At 44.6% G+C, this 24492-nt stretch overlaps 1 protein-coding gene across 1 annotated transcript in view; it reads right to left on the reverse strand.

Moving 5' to 3' along the window:
- The window catches only part of LOC147707050 (WD repeat and coiled-coil-containing protein-like), a 176413-nt gene that overhangs the window by 20047 nt on the left and 131874 nt on the right, over window positions 1-24492 (reverse strand). The window contains exon 2 of the mRNA XM_086926267.1: window positions 13925-14045. Coding sequence (XP_086782393.1) covers window positions 13925-14045 — 121 coding nt within the window. The remainder of the gene's footprint in view (window positions 1-13924; window positions 14046-24492) is intronic.

The following is a 24492-nucleotide window of genomic DNA, read 5'->3' on the forward strand; positions in this document are numbered from 1 at the left end:
TCTCAGAGGGAGCTCCTCTGTTCCCTGAAGGAACAAAAAACATGCCTTCATTTGCTCCGGAAGTGGGAAAATCTGTGCAGATATTTCTGGCTACAAGCGCCTCGTGCGTGTTTTTCCTAACAGCTTGCCCGGCTCTGCTGGCATCACTTCCCCGCTGTGTATTTCATACAATACACAAAATGAAAGCTGAGACTCAAACAACAAGTCGGCAGGGAAACGACGTGAGAGATTCGACCAAAAGTCAAAGTTTTAACTTATGTAATAGTTATTTGTTAGCCAGCACTGGGAGAGGAACGTGAAAGAGGCGGGAAATTTAGTAATCGAGACCTCTATTCTATTACACAAGACAAGTGAGGGCGCGAGTACCACCGCCAGGTAAACATATTTATGAGATAAAGCCGGCATGAGGGAAACGCCTAGGGGTGGAACATAGACTCCTGCAACCTCTGTAGTGCAGGCCTGGCTCACCTCTTAGGAGACCCTCTATCATTCCTAAGGCTAAACAAACCTGAGAGATATGGGCGTGTCCTGCTCCTCACCACATTCTGTGGAGGGGTGGGGCAGGATTCTCATTAGGGCTGTGGAGATGCGCCCCTCTGAAAATTCCTACACATTTACATAAAAAAATATAAAATAGATCGATATATTTAGACATACGATCGTATCTCTAAATAAATTGATGTATTTAAGTCTGTGTTGTTTGTTTTAGGCTGCCTGCCACGCCTCGCTCTGAAGCAGGAGACAGAAGACAGGCAGTAAATCAACTGTCTTAACGTGACACAGGGCTTTCTGTTTTAAAGCCCTTCATTGTCATTGGGGTCTCTGGTTGTATGCACACTGCAGGCCAGTGACGCAATAAGCGTCACAGTTTTGGGCGTAGGAGACATCATCCCTGCGTGATTTCAAACATCCGTCATTCACAGACGTAGATCCCACCCCTTCGTCATATGAAAGAGTGGATACAACATTCTGGTGTCTTGTTCTCGGTAATAGTAAGTGATGCTAAAAACATGGATTGACTTGCAAGCCATGAATATTAAAAACGTTGAGGGAATGCATTTCAGCGATTTAGTTCCTCTCTTATTTAACATGCTTTACTTAATCTTGCACTCCCCACACGTTCGCTATTTTATAATGTTCTTTATCTGTATATTTTTCTGTGCATACTTTGAAGCTTGAGCCATGCCAGGTGTTTATGATGGATTTTGATTGAGCACCCAGGTGCTAAGGCTAAAGCCAAACAAAGTGTCTGTCAGTGGGTTGGCCTGAAATGCTGTTTTGCTGCCCTGGGCTGCTGTCGGGCAGGCTTTTGTTTTGCGAGGGAACCTACTGTGCTCGCCGCATTGCCCTGGTGGGACTCGTGGTCCCAGGGTGCACCGCCACTGAATTGCTCACAGCTGCTGCATTGGAGAGGTGCGGAAAGTGATTAAGGGGAATAGCGTGGTAGGTACATTAGACGCCTTCATTCTGAGGGCGGAATCTGCCCTCATGCACGAAATACAATTGACGGAACGAAGGCTATCTCTAGATCCACAATCCCCGATGGGCAGACTTTCCTTAACCCCCACACTTCCTGACCCTCTTCTGTCAAATAGCCAGGTTGTGCCCACAGACATCTATAGTCCATCTTTATCTGTACCCTCAGTCATTACGATAAACTCTGGTCCTTGTCCCTCAATGGAGCATGAACCCACTCCTGTGCAACCCAAGGGAACTACCAGAGGGCAGATGGCTAAGCTTAAATCAGCCAGCAATAATGATTCTTCCACCACAAAAAAAGGGCAGAGGGTGTACAAATTCAAAATCAGCTCAGGGAACTCATGGCAGGCCCACACCATCTGCCCTGCCCCCAAGTGTTGATAGTAAGGGTACCTTACATTTTATGAATCAGACTATGGCAGGGCAATTATCTATGGGCTCCGAGGAGGGGAACTTCTGGATAAGGTTAGAAACCATCCTATCCAAGCTACTAGACCCTATGTTTAAACAAATATGTGCAATTGAAGGGGGGGTTAGCCCAACTAGAGGGAATTACCAGCTGTAACCGCTACCCACCCTGGTAGTGAGTCCACCTATCAACATTGTTGATAAAGCAAGGAGGGGAAAAGGAGATACCATGGTGGGGGTAAAGGGAGGGGCTACTACAAGAACTATAGCTAAAGGAGAGGCACAAGAAAAGAACAGGCGTAACACCAATGGGCCTAGTGGCCCTGACATGGGGGCTATTTCTTGCCAGCCCCCTAGTAGAAAAGGATCATCTAGGTCCTACAGGGAAAAGGGGCCGGAGAGAAAGGACCATCATAGTCCGAACCTCCCAAAAATAGACCTCCCACCTGAATCTACCCCATATGTAGTGGTACTGGGGAATGTACCTCCACTCACAACCAGGGTTAATGAAGATTTTGTGTAATTAAAGAACAAACTCACTCACTGGTTATCACACAACACCACTTTGGGCCACCGTGTATCTAAAAATATCTTAATGGCACGAAGGGTCAATTGGATAGGGAACTCATGTAAAATGGACAGTGGAGATTGTGTCATCGCAAATTTTGATAACCCCTTCACGGCTGTGCGTATTTTATCCAGGGATTTTAGTCTCACACCATTAACTGGCTTCGTCATCAAGGCTCTCCCATTGGGTTACTTTTATAACCCAGTTCGCTTTAGGGAGATGTCAGAGCAGGGCCATAGGGCACGTCAGCTAGGAGGATGGTCAAACATACAAGCTCCTCGGCAACAGCTTCCAGCCCCAGTTCATTTTGCATGGGAAGATGAGGGACAGTAACATAACCCTCAAACATTGGAGGTGGAAAATAGATTTGCAGCTCTATCTGGGTTGGAAAATTGCGATTGACTGCGGGCTCCTGTAGCTTTCGGCACCCCATTAGTTAGACTCCCACAGACTTTATTGGAACCAGCCCTGATGCTTGTTGACGTGAGGCCCAACAATTTCTTATCCTGGAATATTGCTGGTTTGGCAAACAAATTCCAAGATCCCTGTTGGGTATGTTTCGTGAAACAATATACTATAATTAGCCTACAAGAAACATGGTCAGTGGATTGCAATCTTTTTTTAGAAGGCTACAAGGCATTCTTTGTTCCGGCCACTCTTTTGGCGAGTGGCAGGCCAAGGGGTGGCTTGGTTACTTACCTTTCCGTGGCTGTGGATTGCAGATTGCAGGTGATTTTAACCCTGTATCAGGGAATTCTGGCACTGTCAGCAATTAGGGGGGACACTAGATGGGGAATCCTTAACCTCTACAACTCGGTGGCCTGTCCGCCAGGGGATTGTAATATTACCAACTTGGGAGGATTTGTAAAAAATCTATGGGCTCAGGTTCTTATAACCTCCTGGTCTCTGGGGATTTTAATATTCACCCTGTGGTAACCCCTCAATTTCTTGCATTTCTGAGTTAGGTTGCCCCCGTATGTCGGGTTTTCATTTTGAACACCACCCTCAAGGGGAATTGCTGAATGACATGCTGAATGATCTTGATATGGTATTTACGATGTCCTTAACCGAACCATTTCCCAAGTTCCCTACACCAGCATTCAAAGGGAATGATAGAGGAACTTTTACTGATTTTAACCTTATCTCTGCGTCGCTACAATCCTTTTTTAATGGTTTTACTATTTTAGATAGTGAATTTAGTGACCATAATCCTGTATCAATTAATGTGTCGTGCCCATTAGCTGTAAAACCACATAGGGCCGCCCCTAGTGGCATGCCTAAACCGACAGATGGTAAACGTAGATTAAAGTGGTCCCAAGTATCGCCTGATATTTTTTATAATAATGTGAAGCTATCTTGTGCCCATGAACTGGAACTATGTACATCTGAGAGATCTACCCCAAACGAAGTTCTTGGTGCCTATGAAGTATTAGCAACAAAAGTAGGGAAACTGTTATGTGTGACGGGTGGTGGCATTGCCGCACATGGCTCCAGATGGTTTGACTCCCACTGCTCCAAATCAGCTAAGTGGCTGATCGAAGCTCTGGCGGCCAAACCAAGAATTCAATTTGAGGTGCGAGAACAGATTACAAGTTAGCCTTGGCTAAACGCAGTGGAACCATGAAGGAAGAAGCCTGGAAAGAGCTGATTGACTCCAGCACACTGAGGAATAGCTCAAGGTTCTGGAGTGTTGTGAATGGGCCCCTGTTTTACAAGGATGGTGGGGATGGAATGGTGGCCCACATCACAGAGGAGGAGTGGGTTTTTCATTTTAAGTCTATGTTTGACTGCCCGCTTGAGCTCAACCAAAGTGAACCCAGGAACAGGAAGGATGCTGTGATCAGCTTCAGCAGGAGTGAGATTAAGGAAGGGATCCTAAGGCTAACCATCAACAAAGCTCCGGGCCCTGATGGGCAGGGCCGGACTGAGAACAGAAACCGGCCTTGGCAAACTGCTCATCTGCCCCCCCCCCTGGGGTCAGGGGCAGTGCAGCTGAGCAGTTTGCGACGGCCGGTTTTGTTACTGGGGCCGACATTGCCGACCCCCGGTAACAAAAATGGACCCAGGGGCCCAAAACCGGCCCCCACCCTAGCGGCCTACCGGGGAAACGCCCGGTGCCCGCAATGGCCAGTCCGGCCCTGCTGATGGGATCCCCCTGACTTATTTAAGTCAGATCCCTCGTTCTGGGCCCTGATTCTAGAGTCCCTATTTAATGCTGCGGCAAAGAACGGGTGTCCCCAGTCCTGGGCTTCCTCCACAATAGTTCCAGTTTTTAAAAAGGGTAACAGAAATACCACTCATTGCTACAGATTTATCTCGCTTATCGACTCGTTGGTCAAAGTGGGGAGTCGGGTCCTTTTAAAAAGACTGCATGGGCAGATGAGAATAGGATTTTGTCGGACGCCCAATACGGCTTTCGGCCCGTTGCTCAATGTCTCAATTTATACACGGTACTGAGTAAATATACTGTTGCGCATTCTGGCACCATCCACCTTGCTTTCATGGATCTGTCATCCGCTTTTGATTGTGTCAACAGGATCAAGCTGTGGCAGTACATGGGGGCAATGGGGGTGGAAGACAGCATTGTCAACTTTCTTGAGGACCTGCACTCTTCGACCACAGCTAATGTTAGCTACTCTCAGGATTTAAAGGTCACCAAGGACATTGAGGTCAAGAAAGGAGTAAGGCAGGGCTGCATCCTGGTGCTATTTTTATTGAATTTTTACATTAATGAGCTAGAAAGCGTGCTGCTGGCAACCGCGGCTGATTTTCCCTACGTAGGACGGCGGGGTATTCCTGTTCTGCTATACACAGATGACGCTGTCCTAATATCGAGAACTTAACTGGGTCTAAAGAGCGCCCTGAGACCTCTTCTGGTGAATTGTTGCGCTATACAAAAACCTTTGACATTGACAAAGACTCTCTTAACTGCTTTCTTGGGATTTATGACTGACTGGGACTTAACTATTAACAACTCGAAGTCCTATATCATGAAAGTAGGGAAACAAACTAAGAGGAAATTTGTGTTTTCTCTTATCTAGGGGTCTTATTCAATGATCAATTAAAATGGGACCCCCTGATTCAGAGGAAAAAAGGGGATCTGGCCCGGGTCAATGCAGCAATTTTTAACTTCGCCTCTAAAATGGGGAAGAAGCCGACATGAGCCATGTTACAAGTTTATCAAGCCAAAAGTGTAGCGACAGCAACCTATGGTAGTGAGATCTGGGGGCACGCGACAACGAAATCTCTCCAGGTTCTGGAAAACAGGTTTCTAAAAAAATTATTGTGCGTCCCACAAGGAACCTCGAACCTGGTAGTTCATGAGGAACTGGGGGTCTCCTACCTAAGTGACACTCGAGCTCTGCGCCCCCTGATCTTTTGATTAAAGTGTTGGTTAAACGTTAATTTAATTCTTACCAAAGCGATTTTAGAAGAGTCTGTCGCTTGACAATATGGCTTGCATCCCCTGGCTTAATTATATTAAAAGAGGGTTTGAATAGATTGGGCGGGACGTTCTATTCTCTAACTCAGATATAATTGCGAAAAGGGATGTGGAATTAATAAAAATAGCTTTCTTGAGCCAAAGGCGATTGGATCGGGAGGCAGAAGAGGCACAGAAACCGAGTGTCTGGGCATACCTCCCCTTAATTATAATGCATTTTCCTGAACCATATCTCATGGGTTCCCTGTCGACACATGAGAAATTTCTATTCACAAGGTTCCGGATGAATCTTTTTCATTTATTGTTGGCTAGACCCAAGGGGACATCAAGAGGTCAAGTGCTAGCTCCCTGTGGCTGCGACGGAAAGTCTCCAGAGGATTTGCTGAACTTCATGTTTTTATGTAATCTGTATGCAGTCCCTAGAAGGTATCACTTAGTTCCTATTTTAAAGAAAATTTATTTTAATCAAATCAGACCAGCACTTATGTATTTACAAATGTTGAAGGATGTCTGTTTTTTTTATTATAGGATTTTTAAAAGCATCATTGAGATCTAGGCACTTTATGGACTTTTAGCATACTTATTCAGACTCGCTTATGAATGATTCACTGTGCAGACATGGAGCATGTTCCTTCCTTTCTATTTTATGTTAATAACAATGTTTTCAAGTATGTATCTGTCTAACTTTTATGGGGTTTAAAAAAAAGAGAAAATCGAATAAAGTTTATTGAATTGAATGGGTTGGCCTCTCTGCAGAGCACATAGACCAATGTGTGTGTATTCCATTTGCAACTGAAATTCTGTGGATATGTGTGTGAAGGGGGTACACTGATGTCAAAATATATGCGAGGCTAAAGTAAGAGAAATTAAAGGGCTTACATTTGAGAGAGTGCAGTGCATGTTGGGGTGGTGAAGTGAATGAGATGCGAGGAAGGGCATTTGGCGAAGTGTGAAAAGAGGATCCTGAAGAGGAAAGAGAGGTGGTTGAAGATGTGCAGATGGACAAGATATGCAGAGAAAAAGAGGATACATGTCTAACATAAAGCACACATAATTGAAGGCAAAAACTCCTTCCACAGGCATCAATGCTATTTAATTCGCAGACTCACTATTTCAGAATTTATAAATTTTCAATGTTAATTGTTTATAGGAAATAATTGTTGTTACTCATTTATCTTAAACAGCTAAAACCCAGTGAAAAAAAGCCAATCATACTGACAGACTTTAGACGTATGTCAGTTGCTGTGCCATTTATCTGAATAAAATGACATCTCAGAGAGAAACCACAATACCGGTCAGATGGTACACTATGCGAATCACATACATTTATTTAGCTGTTCCTTTATAGAGAGGGCCCACCTTTTTCATCTCACTTAAAGACCTGCCTGCACATATTTCTATATGACTGGATATAGCTAGCATCTGTGGGTGCTTCTCAAAGTCTGGTTAGAGCATATTCTTCCAAAGTTAATGCTGTATGCAGTGCAAGACACTGGGCAAGCAACATTTTAAAGGGCTAAAATTGTCATGCAGAAGAATTTACACATTACAGTAACTGTTGAACAAATTAATGCAAGAAGATATGGGGCAGCTTTTAATGTGTTTAATATTTCAAGACTATACATTCCCACTTAATAAGCCTTGCTTTATCGCTACACTCATTTGCTTTAAAATGCACAATTTGCCAATCTTTTTTAGGTCTCGACTAGACGAAAGCAAAAGCGAAGCTTTTGCGTCCAGGCGAGACAACTTATGTTGCTACTTTTGGGGGAATGTGGACAGCAGAGTTCCACGCGCTTTTTCTCACCGAGATTTGATCTCGGGAGCGCGCACGTCGCCGTGCCTCATATTCCCATTCGCAAACAAAGCCACACTCACGCATGCGCACATACACAGCCTTACACACACTGCATACACACACGCACCCCCCTTAAACAGACACACTCTGCATACACACACGCACCCCCCCTTAGACAGACACACGCACGCACACACAGACACACTTAAACAGACACACGCGCGTACACCCCCACCCTCAACCCCACTCACCGGGCTCCTCTCCTCTTACGCATGGGAAGGCACTGTGGAGCTCTGTGCCAGAAGGAGCGCTGTCTGAAATCACCGCCGCCTCCCACAGCGGCATTGTAGGGAAATTCAAAGTTGCCTCCCCGTAAACACCGCCGCAGCCCGGGAACTTCGGGTGCCTCAGAAATCCCGAGCGCAGCTCCTCTGACGTCAGACGAGGAGCCGCGCTGGGATTGGTGCCGGTGGGGCCTATTGCCTGGAAACGGAAGACTCGTCGACGCCGGGCGGGAGGGGCTTCTTCGCTCCTCTCCCGGGCAGCGCCTGCAAGGATCTAACACCCCGGAGACCCACGGAGCCTCGCACAAGTGCCTACAATCCCTGCCGCAGGTAACCATTCTGCGTTCCGGGTTGCTGCGAGTAAGCGGGTTGTGGGCCAGGCAGGAGGGTTACTTAGTGCCTGGTTTTTTAGGAATTTGTATGAAGCTGTTTTATATTCTTGTCATGAAACGGATTCCACATCTACTGGTATAATTTTCTGGCTCCAGTTTGATGTATCTGTTCTTTCGATCAATGGGAAATATTTCCTGTCCCATGGAGGGCCAGGGGATCGGAACCTAGGAGACTGACCCTGTCTTCCATCCGCTGACCCCCCAGCTGCGTCGAGCCGTCGGAGGGGTTATTAAATGAACTTTAAATGTGTGCGGGTAACCAGCAGAGCAGAAGTGGCGGTGTGGGAACGCTCAGCCTCAAACGGGGGGCCTGAGTTCTGTACACCTCGCCGTCTGTAGCTTGTTTGCGTCACATCCGCAGTCTTCTGCAACTGTATACGACAGCCAGAGGTCAACAAAATCACTGCGTTAGGAACATATGCAGAGAGTCGTGTGGAGCAAGGTCAATCTCCTCCAGAGAAACCCCGGAAACCACAGACGAGCGCCACCATGGTGGAGGGGGTGCTGGTTTTTCCCACACTTCGTCTATTCTCTAAAGCCTCATTGCAGAAGTATCTGCTCTCCTTCCCATGGATGGACCCGCAGCCCCTCCGCAGCCTCATTTTTGGCATGCACGTGGGATAGCAGAGCGGAATACGCGGTCTTTGGAGCTGCAATATTTTATTTCAGGTTTGTTGAAAGAATACACTGGATCTGAAAACACCACTTTACTGAGGGGATGCATAAATGTCTTCATTTGTGTATCTATCAAGCCATCTTACTCCATCTACACGTTTCAACCATATTGGTCTTGATCGCGGAACATAGCGATAGTCCCTCTTTGCTTTGACCTTTTTATACCAAACTTCCACATTGCCCATTATGAGGCATTGTGGGATAGGTAGTCTCTATGTACAATCAAGCACATTTTCAAAATCATTGTTTACCGAAGTTCTCATAGTAATTTTGAATCACATGCCATTACATTTTTGCAACACTTGTGAGTAATTGCCCACACTCGCATTTATAACTCTTTTTGCCATGTTAACACCTCTATTAAGACTCAGTGTCTACATGTTCTGTGTTTTGATCTCAAATTTGCTTTTAAGGGCTCAGTGCCCCCTTCGGTCAATTATTGAAAACTATGTTTAAACTCAGTGTCTATGCGGTCTAAATTCGATCTTTCTATTTGCTTTTCGGGCTCAGTGCCCTCTCCAATCTCTCTAAAAACATGTTACCTTCATAAGACAGTATGTCGTCCATACCCAACTCTTTTACTCTGGATCAATTCCATATAGGACCCACATATTAAACCAACGGATTCACTCAATACTTATTACACTCAATTTGGAAGTACATCTATACATGTAGTATCTATTTACATTAAATATTTTTTGAGGAGTGAAGATTAAACATTTCTCTAAGTGTCATTACAGATGTATATACATCTCTTCGTGAATGCATTGATTTAATATGTGGGTCCTATATGGCATTGATCCAGAGTAAAAGAGTTGGGTATGGACAACATATTGTCTTATGAAGGTATATATAAAACAAGCATTTAAAATGCAATAGGTCTCGCCTTTGATTAAGTTAAAGCCATTTGCTTTGCTAATGGTTTTGTATAGCAAAGCAAATGGCTTTAACTTAACAAAAGGCGAGACCTATTGCATTTTTAATGCTTGTTTCATTTGTTTCTCATGGGAGGGACTCCCCCTGGACCCCGGGTTTGTCCATAGAACTTGTTCACATCGCTTGCTATATAAAAATCATGCCCAATGTTTACACCCTACCACTTTCAAATGTCACCAAAGTCACTGGTGTGTATAATTGTGTGTTGCACCACTGGTCTTCCATAGACATTTTGCATAGAAGTGCACTCATGCCTCTCTGGCCTGTGTAGTGTAGTGAAAAAAAAGTATGTGCATGACTCTGAAACCTGTACCACCCTTCTTCTCCAGTTAAGCTTTGCTGTCCTTCCCTGCGTTTTGTGTTCTGCCCCAGGGGAAACACAACTTTGAGTTGACTAGAGGAGTTCATGTGTTTTTAGATTTATTAGGGGGTTGGGTGCACCCAAACAAAGTGCACTCCACACATAGGTGTGGGCCCTCCAAGCTATGTGAACACTGAATGTTTTTAATAGCTGATCTTATTTCAGGGATGGGACCTTTTTACCTGTACACCTGGAGAGAAGACGATCTTCCAGCCTAGCAGCCTTTCCTCTGTATAATGGATGCTTCCCCCAAAAATTGGGCCCTTACTTTCCCCCATTGGTGTTTGGTGTGTAATGAGAGGAAAATGTCATGTTTGCTGTGTACATAGGATAATCTGTGCATGGTGAATCGCATCCTATGGAGGACACAGTGGACATGAGCGCAAAATGGTGGTTCCCATACAAATAGTCTTTTTTATTCCCTACAGAAGTGACAATCTGCTTGAACCTGCCCCTGGAACCATGTCCTGAAATTCCGTAAGAAAAGGAAACGTCTGCTTTACTGACAGACAGCAATTTGATACCTCAGTACTTAATCTCCACTTTCCCTTTATGTTGTCTGAGTCTTCACCTACCATCTGTAACCTTTACTGAGAGTGTCTCAGATCCACAAAGTTCGTTATGTTTGCTCCAGCATCGCCCTTGTTTTCTGAAAAAGGTTGTAAATATGCACTCCCTCAAGATTAGAATTACTTGAAATTACAAAGAAAGGTAATGCTTTGACCTCCTTCCATAACCCTCAAAAGATTGCAAATACTGGCCTCACACAGTCAAACACTGAGCTTTAGCTGGATTTCAAGGAAACTCTACACAGCAGCATTTACAAGGAACAAGGCCATGTTGCTATTGGATCCAATTTCCCTCCAGGTCAGGTTTAGGTCTAAATCCGAGAAAAATCCTTTGACCGAGTCCCACAATGGTAGAAGGAAGGGAAGATCTACTGCCTGGCATGAGGAGATGAGCAGGTCTTGGACCAAGAAGGCAAAGAATAAGGCCCAGTTGAGGGAAGCCTTGGAGGTGATGAGCCACAGAGGAACCGTGAGGACCAAGCAGTCCAACTAATCAGAATTGATTTTAGATCTATCTTTGAGCAGAGATAAGGGATATGCAGAGATGAATTCCAGGACTGCTAACATAATGAGCCTGCATTGCCCCAACCCATCCAATACCATCCCTGATCCTTGGGGAATTCATATCTGTCCATTCTAATGCACAGAGGAGCACACAAGTTCTTTCCTTTTCATCCTATATTTTTGACTTTTTCTGCTGGTTCAGACTAACCTTGCTTTGAAACTGAGATACATTGCTGCTGGAGCCAAAGATGTGTTTCCTTTCCAAATCCTGATGTGAATGTGAAGCTGATACATTGAAATATTGCAATGTTTCAGAGAGTATCTTGAAGGAGTATAAACCTAGACATTTTTGTTTCACATTCATGTGAGGAATGGGAAGGATTCTCATCACTTTAAGAGACTGTTGATATTTTCACGAGGCAGATATTGTATTTCGGTAGCTGTATGTGCTTAGGAAAGAATTTCCTTGGCATTAATGTGAACTACACAAACACAATGAATGTTAAGAAACTAGGATATATATCAGAACCAGAGAGCTTGCACCCACTAAACAGAATTTGCCTCTATCTGTGAAGGGAGTGAGGGTATACAAAAAACCAAGTAATATCAATTATGTAGATTTTGACTACGTTTGAGTTCCAGGAATATAAGTGTTTCTGCAATATCCAAGAAAGTCTGAGGCGTAGAGATATTCTGGAGGCATATCATTTGTTATAGCAATTGTTATATGAATCAGTAAAGTGTCAAGATTCAGATGAGCGATAGAACCGTGGGGCTCGAGGTGCTAGAAAATTGGTCGATGGAGACTGAGAAAGGAACACTAGACTGGTAGACGTTAGGGATTCTTATATACACAGTTCCTGTTTTGGAGTAGTTTCTGGGTAATTAAGGGCAAAACACTACTTAGTCACCTTGGGGATTCAGTCCTGTATGTGGCAACATGCTGCATAGTTGCATTGGCCTTCCTGCTATCACTTTTGTTCACACTTGTTTGGATGGGTGGGTGTCCGCAAAGACTGAGGTGATCCTGCGATTTAACACTTTCCCCACATTGGCCAGCTCCTGAAGTTTGCTACACCATGGTGACTTTTCTTAGGGTGGTAGTCCTTTCCAGCCAGTACATGCAGTCTCTCTGCTTTGACTTGACTTGAATTGGATCCCCTAAATGACCTCCCATTCAAATTTTTCCTTGGTGATCTAGTGAGTCGCTCACCGAGACTTGTGAACTATCTCACTGACAATCTCAAAGATTATCTTGGACTTGAGTGGGACCCCAATTACAGTTTGGGTGGTGCGATTTTGGACTCCTTAGTTTTTAATCTGTTTTGGCCAAACTACACTCATTGGGGTTTACGGCCTGGCACCAGGGGTGTTCAGAAACTAGGTAAGATGGCAGACATGTCTTAGCCAATAGATACTTTATTGCCTTCTGGTTGGTATTTCTGACTCACTCTGGTGGCTATGTTTAAGCAAAGCCTATTGTAAACCAAGACTCCCAGAATTTGACTTGTGTGACTCCAGCGTGTCTCATAGACAAATCTTGTTCTTAGAGGCTAGAGCTCCATCTTATTGTAGTATAGTTAGTGCTTAGTTTGTACCATAGGTTGCAGGTGGGGGTTATCAGTAGTCTTTGGCGACCACAACTTATTTTTAATTATCGGATTTAATGTAGAGAAGAAGAGAAAGAAAGGCAAAAAAGGAAAGAAGGAAGGAGAATAAAAACGTGCAGGAGTGAGATAAAGACGTAGGAAAAGGTAGGGCAGTGGAACGCCAAATCTGCAACCCTGCTGTTCAGCATACAGGCTCTTAGTAAGAAACAGTAGTCGCCGACATGTTCTTTTCTTTGTTTTATAAATTACCTCACAGCATAGGGGTGATAATAGTGAAATAGTTAATTTTTCAACCACAAGAGGATCTGAGAACTTCTGCTTCTTGTGTTGTTTCCAACATTTACTGTCCTACCTACAAGTGACTACATAAAAACAAATGTAAATTCGATTGCTCTAACTTTTAAGAGTAATTATTTGTATCCTACAGGATCTGAATTTCAACTTCTCTACTATCTCAGCAGTATTCCTCGACTGCCCAGCTCGCTTCCCTTGGAGAGCCAAGTGTGCAAAAGGAATATTACGGTTATACAGTTGGAGGGAAATAATAATCCTCTTTTCCCTGCAGCTTCAGTGCTTTGAGGTGACCGTACGGAATTACCAAGCACTATGAGACCAAAAAAATCATAATAGACAGTCTGTATTTTGTTTGTGGTACTTCAGTGGTGTTTCCATGGATACAGGTTTTACTTAAGGATCTTCAACAGTGCCCTGGAGCAGTATTCTTCTGTGGTTGGACATTTGGCTCACTTTGCACCAGGCCACCAGGACTGAGATGCCACCAAGCGGGGCTGGTCCAGGGTGAGACTGCTCACCAAGTATTGAAGCTTACACACAATGTGACACTATTCAATGTGTGTCACAGCCTTGACAAGGGTGGGAGAAAGACAGGCCAATTTACCATGTTTGATTTCGATAACCGGAAGCCGGAAGAGCTCCTGAATTGTGCTCAGTTGAAGTTTGCCATCGCAGAGGAGAACTGCTCTTGTGTCTTCCGTCACAGCGCCCTCAGAAACAGGCTTCTGAGAAGACAAACATGGGGAAATATTATTAGATGTTAATGCAGCTTCAAACTACAATGTAATCCCTAACACGATGCTTGTTGACATAGCGAGATATAATGAATACTTGTAGCAAGATATAATGAATACTTTTGCTAGATATAATGAGTACTTGCACGTATCTTTCTATCTAGAAGTAGAGCCAACTTCCAGATATCTCAGGGGCTAGTGCTAAGTTGCAAGGCATTACCTTTAAACCCTGTCACATTCAGGAAATAACAACCCCAGAACGTACATTATATGTGGCACTAAGGAAATACTGAACAGATAGAAAAGCAGAGTTTTAAAGGCTTAATGGATTCTACCACAATTCCCAAACATGCTTAGACCAAGAATCCTTATGCTGACCATAATTAAAGTGGTAAGTAACATTTTAATGTTTGGTTTTAAAGTTCCAAAGAACATCTGTCGAATCATCAGTTCATTTTAGGAAATTAAAACATTGAAATGTTATTAGTTTCGTTGAAAACCATGTAGTGTCCGAGGATCAATAATGGCTAGTGCAGAGAGTCTGCTCCAACATTCCAAATGTTTTCTTTCTGTTTCTCCCTTTTTCATTTAGAACATTCCACCCTCAGTTGTTGGAGTGATCTAATATATCCTTATAACTCAGCTTAGCGGGCTATACCGGCCATTAAAGGCCCGGTCCAGCATTAAAGGACCGAGCTGAAGCCAAGGGTCTTTAACAAGGGAGCGGGCCTTTAATGGCTGGTATAGCCCGCTACAGAGGGCTATAAGGCTATTAGAACATTCCTCTTCTAGAGTGAAGAATATTCTAATTAGTTAAACAATGCCCTCAGGTAGATGGATGTGGTTGAAATCCTCTCGAGCTCAGTGAGGCATTTGTTCTACCCGCCATTAGAACATTGGAATGTTGAGCACTCCATTGTAGTCAGAGTACTCAGGGTACTGCTGGCCGGTAGAAGCCCAGAGAACAACATTCCAATGTTGTTTTCCCTTCACAGCTGCTGCTTTGAATAAAGGCCTCTTGGAGCCCGAGGGGAATTAAACCATCTCGGGCTCCGAGAGGCCTTTGTTTTTACTAATTAGAACATTCTGCCCTTTAGGGGCAGAATGTTCTAATAGGCTTAGAGTCCTCCTAGCTGGATCTACCGGTCATTAAAGGCCCACTCCCTTGTTAAAGGCCCTCGCCTACGGCCTGGGCCTTTAACGCTGGAGCAGGCCTTTAGTGGCTGGTAGAGCCGGATAGGTCGGGCTCCAAGGCTATATTCGAAGTCCGGAGTACATCAATGTCTTCATTGGAGTGCTCAACATTTCAATGTTTTAATAGCATTGTAAATATAAATGTACAGGAATTTGTATAGCGCAAATCACCGAGCGGTTTCTAAGCGCTTGCTTAGGGAACCCGTCCTGGTATTCCCCTGTGAGATAACCCCAGCAGGGTATCCGCAAGGTGAAAGCCAGGCATCTCGCCGCAAGGGGCCGTTGTGGAGATTAAGCAAGCTATTGCCCAGAGTCGCAGAGTGTGAACCCGTGAATCGAGTAGGCACCGGAGCGAGAATTGTCGAGTCCATGGACATTTTTTAGGACTCAAGACCCCGCTGAGCCGGGAATTGAACCCTGGTCCCGGGCTGACCTCTGCTTCCAGGTCTGCCTCCTCTAACCAGTGAGCCACACTTCTCCGTAGTAGTTCTTCTCTGTACAGTAATACCAATCAATGACGACCCATTCCTTCATGAAATGCCCTTGCCTGCAACTCAGGCTTATATCTCAAGTAGAGGGCCTTTACCGACCGATATAGCCCACAGCAGGGGCTATATTGCTATATTAATACATCCACAGTGTTAAAAATATTACACTATGTTTAACTCACCAAACCATAGAGGAAATATGTCACTTGAATCAAATAACTGACAATAACATTTTCTTGGGGTTCCATGCCATCACTTATAATAATAATGATATGTTTATATAGCTGTTGCTTCTAAGCACTATAAGCAATAGATATGTTTTGTACTCAATTTGATGATTCTTAATTTACTGGCCTTAGGAGAATGAAAGGTTGAATCTGCCTTGCTGGGATTCAAACTCGTGACCTCATGATCACTGAAAATATCAGTGGAAGGGATTGTGAGCTGTTTTGTTCCTTGTGAAGCACGTTTTTGTTCAGTGCTTCATAGCTTTAACAACCAGAAGGAATTGTTGATCGCACTTAAACTTGAGAAATTTAAAAATTCTACTTCTGAATGTTCCAATCGTACTACTTAGATTGTCCTCCTAAGTGGTCTTGCCTTAAGACCAGTCACTCCTTTTTCAGCATGATCATGTGCCACTGTATTAATTAGTTAGCAGCTTCTTTGTAGTCCCGCAGACAGTCACATCTCCGGACATCTGAAAGACCTTCACTGGCTCCCCGTCAACAAAAGAATCACCTTCCGCCTCCTCACCCACGCACACAAAGCCCTACACGACCAAGGCCCGAGCTACCTCAACAGCCGAGTCAACTTCTACGCTCCCAAACGCCACCTCCGATCAGCCAACCACGCCCTCGCCGCCGTCCCCCGCATCCGAAGAGCGACTACAGGAGGAAGGTCCTTCTCCTACCTGGCCGCCAAGACCTGGAACTCCCTCCCGACCGACCTGCGCCTGACCCAAGACCACCTCTCCTTCAGGAAGAAGCTGAAGACCTGGCTGTTCGAGCAGTAGCGGCACCCCCCCCCCCCCCCCAGCGCCTTGAGACCCTACGGGTATGTAGCGCGCTTTATAAGTGTCAATGATTGATTGATTGATTGATATAATACTGTTAATAAAACTTCAACTACTTATGCAGATGTTTAATAAACTGAAGGCTCTAATGCTAAAGCTCTTCTACATACGTGAGGGTTAACAATAAAAAATGTAACCTAAAAAATAAACACTTAGGGCCATATGTATCAAGCCTTTTTTGATTCGCAAAGGCCGAAATTCGCCGAATCGCGAAAGGCTATTTTGCATAAATTGATACGTATCAAAAAATCGCATCTTAAGGAATCGCAAATACTTGCGATTCCTTATTTTGCTATAGCATTTAAGGAATTGCAATTTTGCGATTCCTTAAATGCTATGTATGAAGCATTTTACTGTAGCGAATTTAGCTTAAGAAATCGCAATTTACCACCAACTTTCAGTTGGTGGTAAATTGCGATTTCTTTTCAAAATACACTAATTGGCATTTTTGAATGTGGCATGTGACGCACATACATGCCCATAGGGCATGTATGTGCGCCATATGCACACACATGCTGATTTCAGGGGTGCAGCAGGGTGTCCTTGAGACACCCCTGCACCCTTGAAATCAATCTCATTTTGCGATTAGCAAATTGCGAATCGCAAAATGAAATGCATTTCACAATCATTCCTTGCCCATAGAAATGAATGGGAAATGATTCCTTATTTGCGAATTCGCAACTTGCGAATTCGCAAATAAGGAAAATTAAGGAATCGCAAAAAAATTCGATTTTTTTCATACATACCGTTTTGCGATTTCTAAATAGCGATTCCTTAAAAATCGCTATTCAGAATTCGCAAAACAGAACTATGATACATATGGCCATTAGATTCTGCATATCATGGTTGCATTGACGCATGCAGATTACATGCCACGTTTCTGTAGCATTTCCAGTCTTAGGTTACCCATAGATACAAAAAAGGGACCATCCCTTTGGAAATGGCAGGAGTATTCAGGGACATGTAATTCAAAAAGGGTGAACACCCATACACCTTTTCCATACCTAGGTGTTCACAGATATTTGCTATGCATTTACCCCACTTCAAGATAATATCTGAATTATTCCACTGTACGTAGCGCAAAGACAGTCAGAGGGTTCCTCAATATTCCCACCAGCGGCAGCTCCTAGGCTATGGTGAAGGAGTGTCACCCTCCCCCCCACTTCCTGCAGCATAAAGAAAGAAAAAAACAACAATAAACTGTGGTTTATTATTGTTTTATTTTGTGACCCGCAGTCTTGGGGGCAGGGCCAGGGGGATAACAGGCACCCACAGGGAGTGGTATGCACGTTATAAGTGCATATGACAGTTTGGCCGGCCGTGTCAGGTCGGCCAAACCGTCATGCGCACTTTGCGTGTTCTCAACGCAGGCTGCATTACAGCCTGCGTGGAAAACATGCCAAGGCTCCCAGTACATGGCTGAGTGCAAAGCCACGGAGCTCAGATCAATCACAACGCTGCACTGCAGTGTTGTGATTGGCTCAGGGGAGCCGGGTCCTTCCTGCTTCAGGCCAGAGCAGAGTCACGATGAGGAGGGATGACGAGAAGAGATGTGGCGGCAAGGAGGTATGTTTATTTTCTTTACTACCCAACTCTGCCCCCCTTACCCCCAATCGTTGCCCGACGCCTCTGATTCCCACTTTCTCAGAACATACGCCTAGCACATATCATTATCAATCCCCTGGTCCCCGACACCCAAGGGCACTTGGTAACTGAAAAGGAGTGAAATTGACAGGGCGAGTGGTGGAGTCCGGGACATCAGGAGAGTTCCTCCTAAGTGGTCTTGCCTTAAGACCAGTCACTCCTTTTTCAGCATGATCATGTGCCACTGTATTAATTAGTTAGCAGCTTCTTTGTAGTCCCGCAGACAGTCACATCTCCGGACATCTGAAAGACCTTCACTGGCTCCCCGTCAACAAAAGAATCACCTTCCGCCTCCTCACCCACGCACACAAAGCCCTACATGACCAAGGCCCGAGCTACCTCAACAGCCGAGTCAACTTCTACGCTCCCAAACGCCACCTCCGATCAGCCAACCACGCCCTCGCCGCCGTCCCCCGCATCCGAAGAGCGACTACAGGAGGAAGGTCCTTCTCCTACCTGGCCGCCAAGACCTGGAACTCCCTCCCGACCGACCTGCGCCTGACCCAAGACCACCTCTCCTTCAGGAAGAAGCTGAAGACCTGGCTTTTCGAGCAGTAGCGCCCCCCCCCCCCCCCCCCCCCCCAGCGCCTTGAGACCCTACGGGTATGTAGCGCGCTTTATAAGTGTCAATGATTGATTGATTGATTGATATAATACTGTTAATAAAACTTCAACTACTTATGCAGATGTTTAATAAACTGAAAGCTCTAATGCTAAAGCTCTTCTACATACGTGAGGGTTAACAATAAAAAATGTAACCTGAACATACCACTAGGTGTGATTCACAAAAAAATAAACACTTAGGGCCATATGTATCAAGCCTTTTTTGGAGAGTTTCAATCAGTCTACCTTTCTATGCAGAGAAATGCAGACCTTTTGCATTGTAGGGTCTTTAATATCACCTTCCTGCAGTGAAGCCTGCTTCGTCATGGCTAGCTTTACCAGAGGCAGGGGACAGTAGTTTGCTTTGGGAGAAGGACCACTCCTGATGCATGTGTTTGTGAAAAATGCCAACAATTTTTATTAAGTTTCAGCTTATCAACCTAGCAACATCTCTAACAGCACGATCAATTCCATTCCCTCATCATGACTGACCCCTATTAGCTTGATCGCTCCTCCACCCTTTTAACTTTCCAGACTTGAACATATTTTCTCAAAGAACTCCTATATTCATGCTATTTATTATTGAGTTTCCTCACCTTCCTTTTCCACCTGGCTGCACCAGTTCCTAGATGCTTTCCACTCTCTCTTCAATCATGTCTTTCCCAGGAAAGCTCTTAACCTTTCTGTCTCCCCCTTGCCTTATCCTGAGCTCCCTCTTTGTGCCTGCTCCCAGTGACTGTACATAGCTCAAGTATCCATAAAAGTAAACAAAGCTGCCTGGTTCTGCCTGCTTTCACGAAGCTGCTCTGTTGCCTGTTCAAGGGTGGGTGGCAGGCCTAGTACTGCCACCAAGGAATTGTTCCGTTGCTCAGATAGACGCTGGCACGGAGGCCATTGACATCATCTGTCCTGCGTCCCCTCATATAGTTCCCAATTGGAGAAAGCAGTTGCCTCTCCTCCTGGTGGGGCGCATCCCCTTCCATAGACCCCACTTGGAGAGAGCAGCTGCCTTTCCTCCTCGTGGGGCCCATCCCCTCCCATAGACCCGCTCGGAGAAGCAGTTCCCTCCTCTCCTAGGGAGGCCCACCTCTTCTGGGTTGACTCTGGATGGCATGGGGCTCCTTTAAAGAGCACAAAAAACCATGCATGCCACCACAGAATTTAAAATTTGTCTACTACTCTGCAATACCAGATTCTGTGATTCAGTATTAAAAAGTTCAGACTACAAATTAAACTTTTCGCCACACGTAAATGACCCTTTTAAGCAGAAAATGCTTTGGGAATGCGGCAGAACCTGTATTTCAGAAGGATGCCAAAACGCTGCTTATTTGCACATTATTTGCATCATTGTAAGAAAGTCCTCAAGGAGAGATCCCTCCAATCACAGTAAATTTAATGGGGTAAAGACATTTTCATAAAATGTGATAATAATCACATTCATATTTTTTTGTGATTGTGGCCATGGTTGACCCTGATGATGGAATCCCGGATTTGAACTAGTGCAATGTGTGTCTCATTTGGACCCATGAATGTAAATTTTGAAGCCTGAGTGAGCAGAACTGCAAGCGCTCCATTTGCAGTAGTGTGCAAGTAACATAATCTGTCACCTGTCTCATATTGGATGCAACCCATGTATAAGCAGTGCAGTATTGTAGCCAAAGGGGTAGGGATATTGGAGAAGCTTGAATAATGAAGCTCTCGGCCTAGAGTAATTCGGTCATCCATGCAAACCATTGCTCCTAACACCGAATAAATATTTGTGCTTACATGGTACATTCCTCCATGCACCCTTCAATCTAATTTTCGTCCTTTTCTGGTGGTTCCCAAATTCATAAAGAAGAGACGAGCTCTGTCAGTGGTTACAATTAAGGATTGGAACTGTCTTCCCACAAATGTGCGAGCTGATATAAATTTATTAAATATCTACAAACAGATGAAGACACACCTTTTTCATATAAGTGATAGATCTCTGTGGTTTTGGGATACCTTTCGAGTGTCAGCATGATCCATTCTGGAGTAATTGTGCACTATAAGAAATATGTAGTCAAATTAAATCAATTAGATCATACCATCCAATGACACACCTTCTAACACCATCCACAATTGCTACTGCAGGCGTCCATGAGGTTACTACCCGAGTCTCATCTCTTCATGCCACTGTGAGGATTGTGGTGCATTATATTGTGTGGTTGTGTGACATTACAGTGTAATACACTCACAAAACGGACTTGGGTCCAGTCAGGATCATTGGTAAAACCTTTAGCTCAACCCTTCATAGGTGTGGCTCCGAGCAGCAAGGCTTAAACAAACTGGTGTAAAGGATTTTGAAGCACCAAACAACGGAATAAGAAAATCACACAACACAAAAGAAATACAACACCAATTTGTAAAAATACATTATATTTCTATGAATTTTTGGACATCAAGTAGAGCAAAATCCACCAGAAGGTTCCAGAGATTTAGATCTTTAAGTAAAAGGTAAATCACAGCTCTTTAGTCCAAAGCACAATTAAGCATCAGTAACCATAACTTTTAGAAATTGTTGTAAAGTTTGAAAGAGTTGCGTATGGCTACTCTGGCCTGAGTGGGACAAACTAAATCAAACAGGAAGAAGGTCAGGGTGGCCAGTAAGGATTATTTGGACAGTTACCTGTTCACCAATACAGTCTAAATTACAGTTCTACACTTTACATTAGGACCGCCATAGACTAAATGAAGTGGTCCTGAGGCTGGTGAAGCAGAATCCTGAGGATGCTTAGAGATGCTCTGGGTGCTGTGCGGTCGATGGGGGTGTCCTTGTGGTTATTCTTCAGTTCCCGGATAAAGTAGGGCGACTTTGACCACAGTGGTCGATGTCCCTCAACGTCGTCTTTAAACCAGTAGAAGGCCAGCTGCAACTGGGCTATGGATCCATACACAGCGGGTCCAGCAGTATTCTTTGATGAAGGCCGGTGCATATCTTTGGTGACCAATATGGACTCGGACAACACTTCCAAGTCCAGCAGGCCCAAGTGCAACTTTTGGCCATCAAAGATCAGTGTCTTGGGTTGCATGACGATGGTCAGCAGCGATTCGAAGAATGTAGCTACTGATTTGCCGAAGTGGACTACTTCAGCTTTTATGGCCCTTGGGCTTGTTTCAGGGGGTCAGCGGACTGTCCCTTGGAGTCACTTCTTTGGTCTGGGGCTCGGAAGTAACTTTCCCACGAGCCAGGAACCACAGACAGAGTTCTGTTTTTGCTAGCCCAAGGTGCGGCAGGTGCAGTCTAGTAGTCGGTGCAGCCTCTCTTTTCCATGTAGCAGGGCACCCCTGCTTCAGTTCTTTCTCTAGTTCCATCATGATTTGAGGTTCCGGGTGCCAGGTGTGCCATATTCATGCCCAGAAAGTGCCCTGGGGGGAATAATGAGGTCACTAGGCAATGGGCTGCCAGAGTCCCTCCTGCCCTGGCAACCTCCGGCTATGTGTGGCATCTAGCAATCCCAGAGTGTACTATTCTGTTCACTCTCAAGATGCCTGGGCCCTTCACTGGATGTTAGGAGCTTGGTAGCCTACCCTCTAGTTGTGGCTACCTGTGGGGTACACGCCCATGTTAGAACATGTTTGGCCACTGGTTTTCTCTTTCTGTACTCGCCACCAGCCTGCCTACCTGATCAAACGGGCAACCCAAAATGAGTGTGATTGCCATTTCCGCATCAAAAGCAACTTCACCTTTAAAGCATGCCTTTTGTGCCAACTTCCTGCGTGGCTTTCGGCAAAGGTGAGGTAGCTCCTTCCTATGTAGCAAGCTACTATGGTTCCTGAGTCTGGGAGTCGTTCACACTACTTGCAAGGAGGGCTGAAGGCTGTCTGCTGGAAAGCTACTGTGTTAGTCCACTTTTCTTAAAAGTGACAGTAAATTTGACTTGGGATCAATTTTGGGTTAATGAAATGAATAAGTTGATACCGTGAAGTACCAATTTTAGTTGTCCCATTCAGAAGTTAACCGGACTGAGAAGTCAGCCAGTAACTCTGTGTTAGCCAATGAGGCTACTAATCTTTCTGCAGTAAAAAGGGCAACTTGTGCTTTTTGCTATTAGGACATATTGAAAGTATATGTCCTACTTAATGTTAAACAACTCCCTGCCTTAGCGCTCCATAGGTCTTTCTTACGGGAGACATATATATTGTTAAGGGAAGTGGGGGCTCTGTTATGGTTTCAATGGCAAAGCTGAACTAGCAGTTTTAAGACTGCTCTTCCAGGCTGCATTGGCAGGTTGGGAGCCATTTTGTACTTTGTGACACACAGGGTGGCACCATCAGTATTGCAACCCTGGGGGGACACTCTGTCTTACATGCCCTGGGTACACTCGGTACCATATATGGGGCTTAAAAGTGAGCCTATGCCATTTGGGGTAGCCAAATCAACATACATTTTGTAATGGGTTACAACACTGGCGCTTAGTTCTGGTTAACGGGCCTTGGTGTACTCTCAGAATCAAAAAACCAGTAGCACTAGTCCAAAACGTTTGGGGATCATGCAAAAAGAGGCATGTCCTTTCAGCCCTCCCATAAAAGCAACTACCATATACTGCATACTGTACTGGCCCCCGCAACCCGCACCTGAAGCCAGACCATATAGGAGGGGCTTATCCAGAGAGGGAAGCAGTTGAAAAATCTCCTACCTATCCACTGGTCTGAAGAGATTCCACTGTAGGATTTTTTGATGTGGCAATGGACAAGGAGGTTGAAAGAGAGGCATTTCTGTTTGGACAAACCTTGTTTATGAATTTATCTTTCCCGGAAACACTTTTATTTCACTGGGCCGAGGTTGAATCAGTTTTAAAAGGTAGACATTAGAAGCCTGGTTCGTTGAAAGTGTTTTTGGTGTACCTGTATTGTGTGGTTGATGGGTTTCAGGACTAATAGGTATTTTCCATTTCCACTATTCTACCATAAACGTTTTTAAGAATCCTTCAAACATTCAAAACAGCCATCTGACTGATATAGAGCTTTTAAAGTCAATAACCTGTATTATCTCCAAGTCCTAGAGCTGAAGGTCTCTGTGTAATTAGGCACATTCTTGACTTAAGAATGAGAATAATGATAGCCTTTCTATATGGAAATCTTAAATCACAGTGAGGGTTACTAGCAATTCTGAGACCTCCTGACACAAGCTCATCTGAAAACCATCTCCACCTTTGTGTCATTTATTGGATTAAACCATCTTACTATGGATCTCATGTCTGCATTAATTAGTACCCAGTTCCTCCTGATTCTGTCACAACAACCCTTTTATGGCTTGGCTTGACTGCACAGCTGTCACCAGAAAATTATGTGAGCATCACAAGAGAGGGGTTTTGGCTCTGCCCACATGTTGGGAGCCAGGATACATGTTTTGATTTGGGAGAACTTGGGAGCTTCCACAAAAAAATGTGCTTGCCCTCCACACATCTGT

The sequence above is a fragment of the Lissotriton vulgaris genome, chromosome 6, assembly GCF_964263255.1.
Source record: "Lissotriton vulgaris chromosome 6, aLisVul1.2, whole genome shotgun sequence".
NCBI classification, from domain to species: Eukaryota; Metazoa; Chordata; class Amphibia; order Caudata; family Salamandridae; genus Lissotriton; species Lissotriton vulgaris.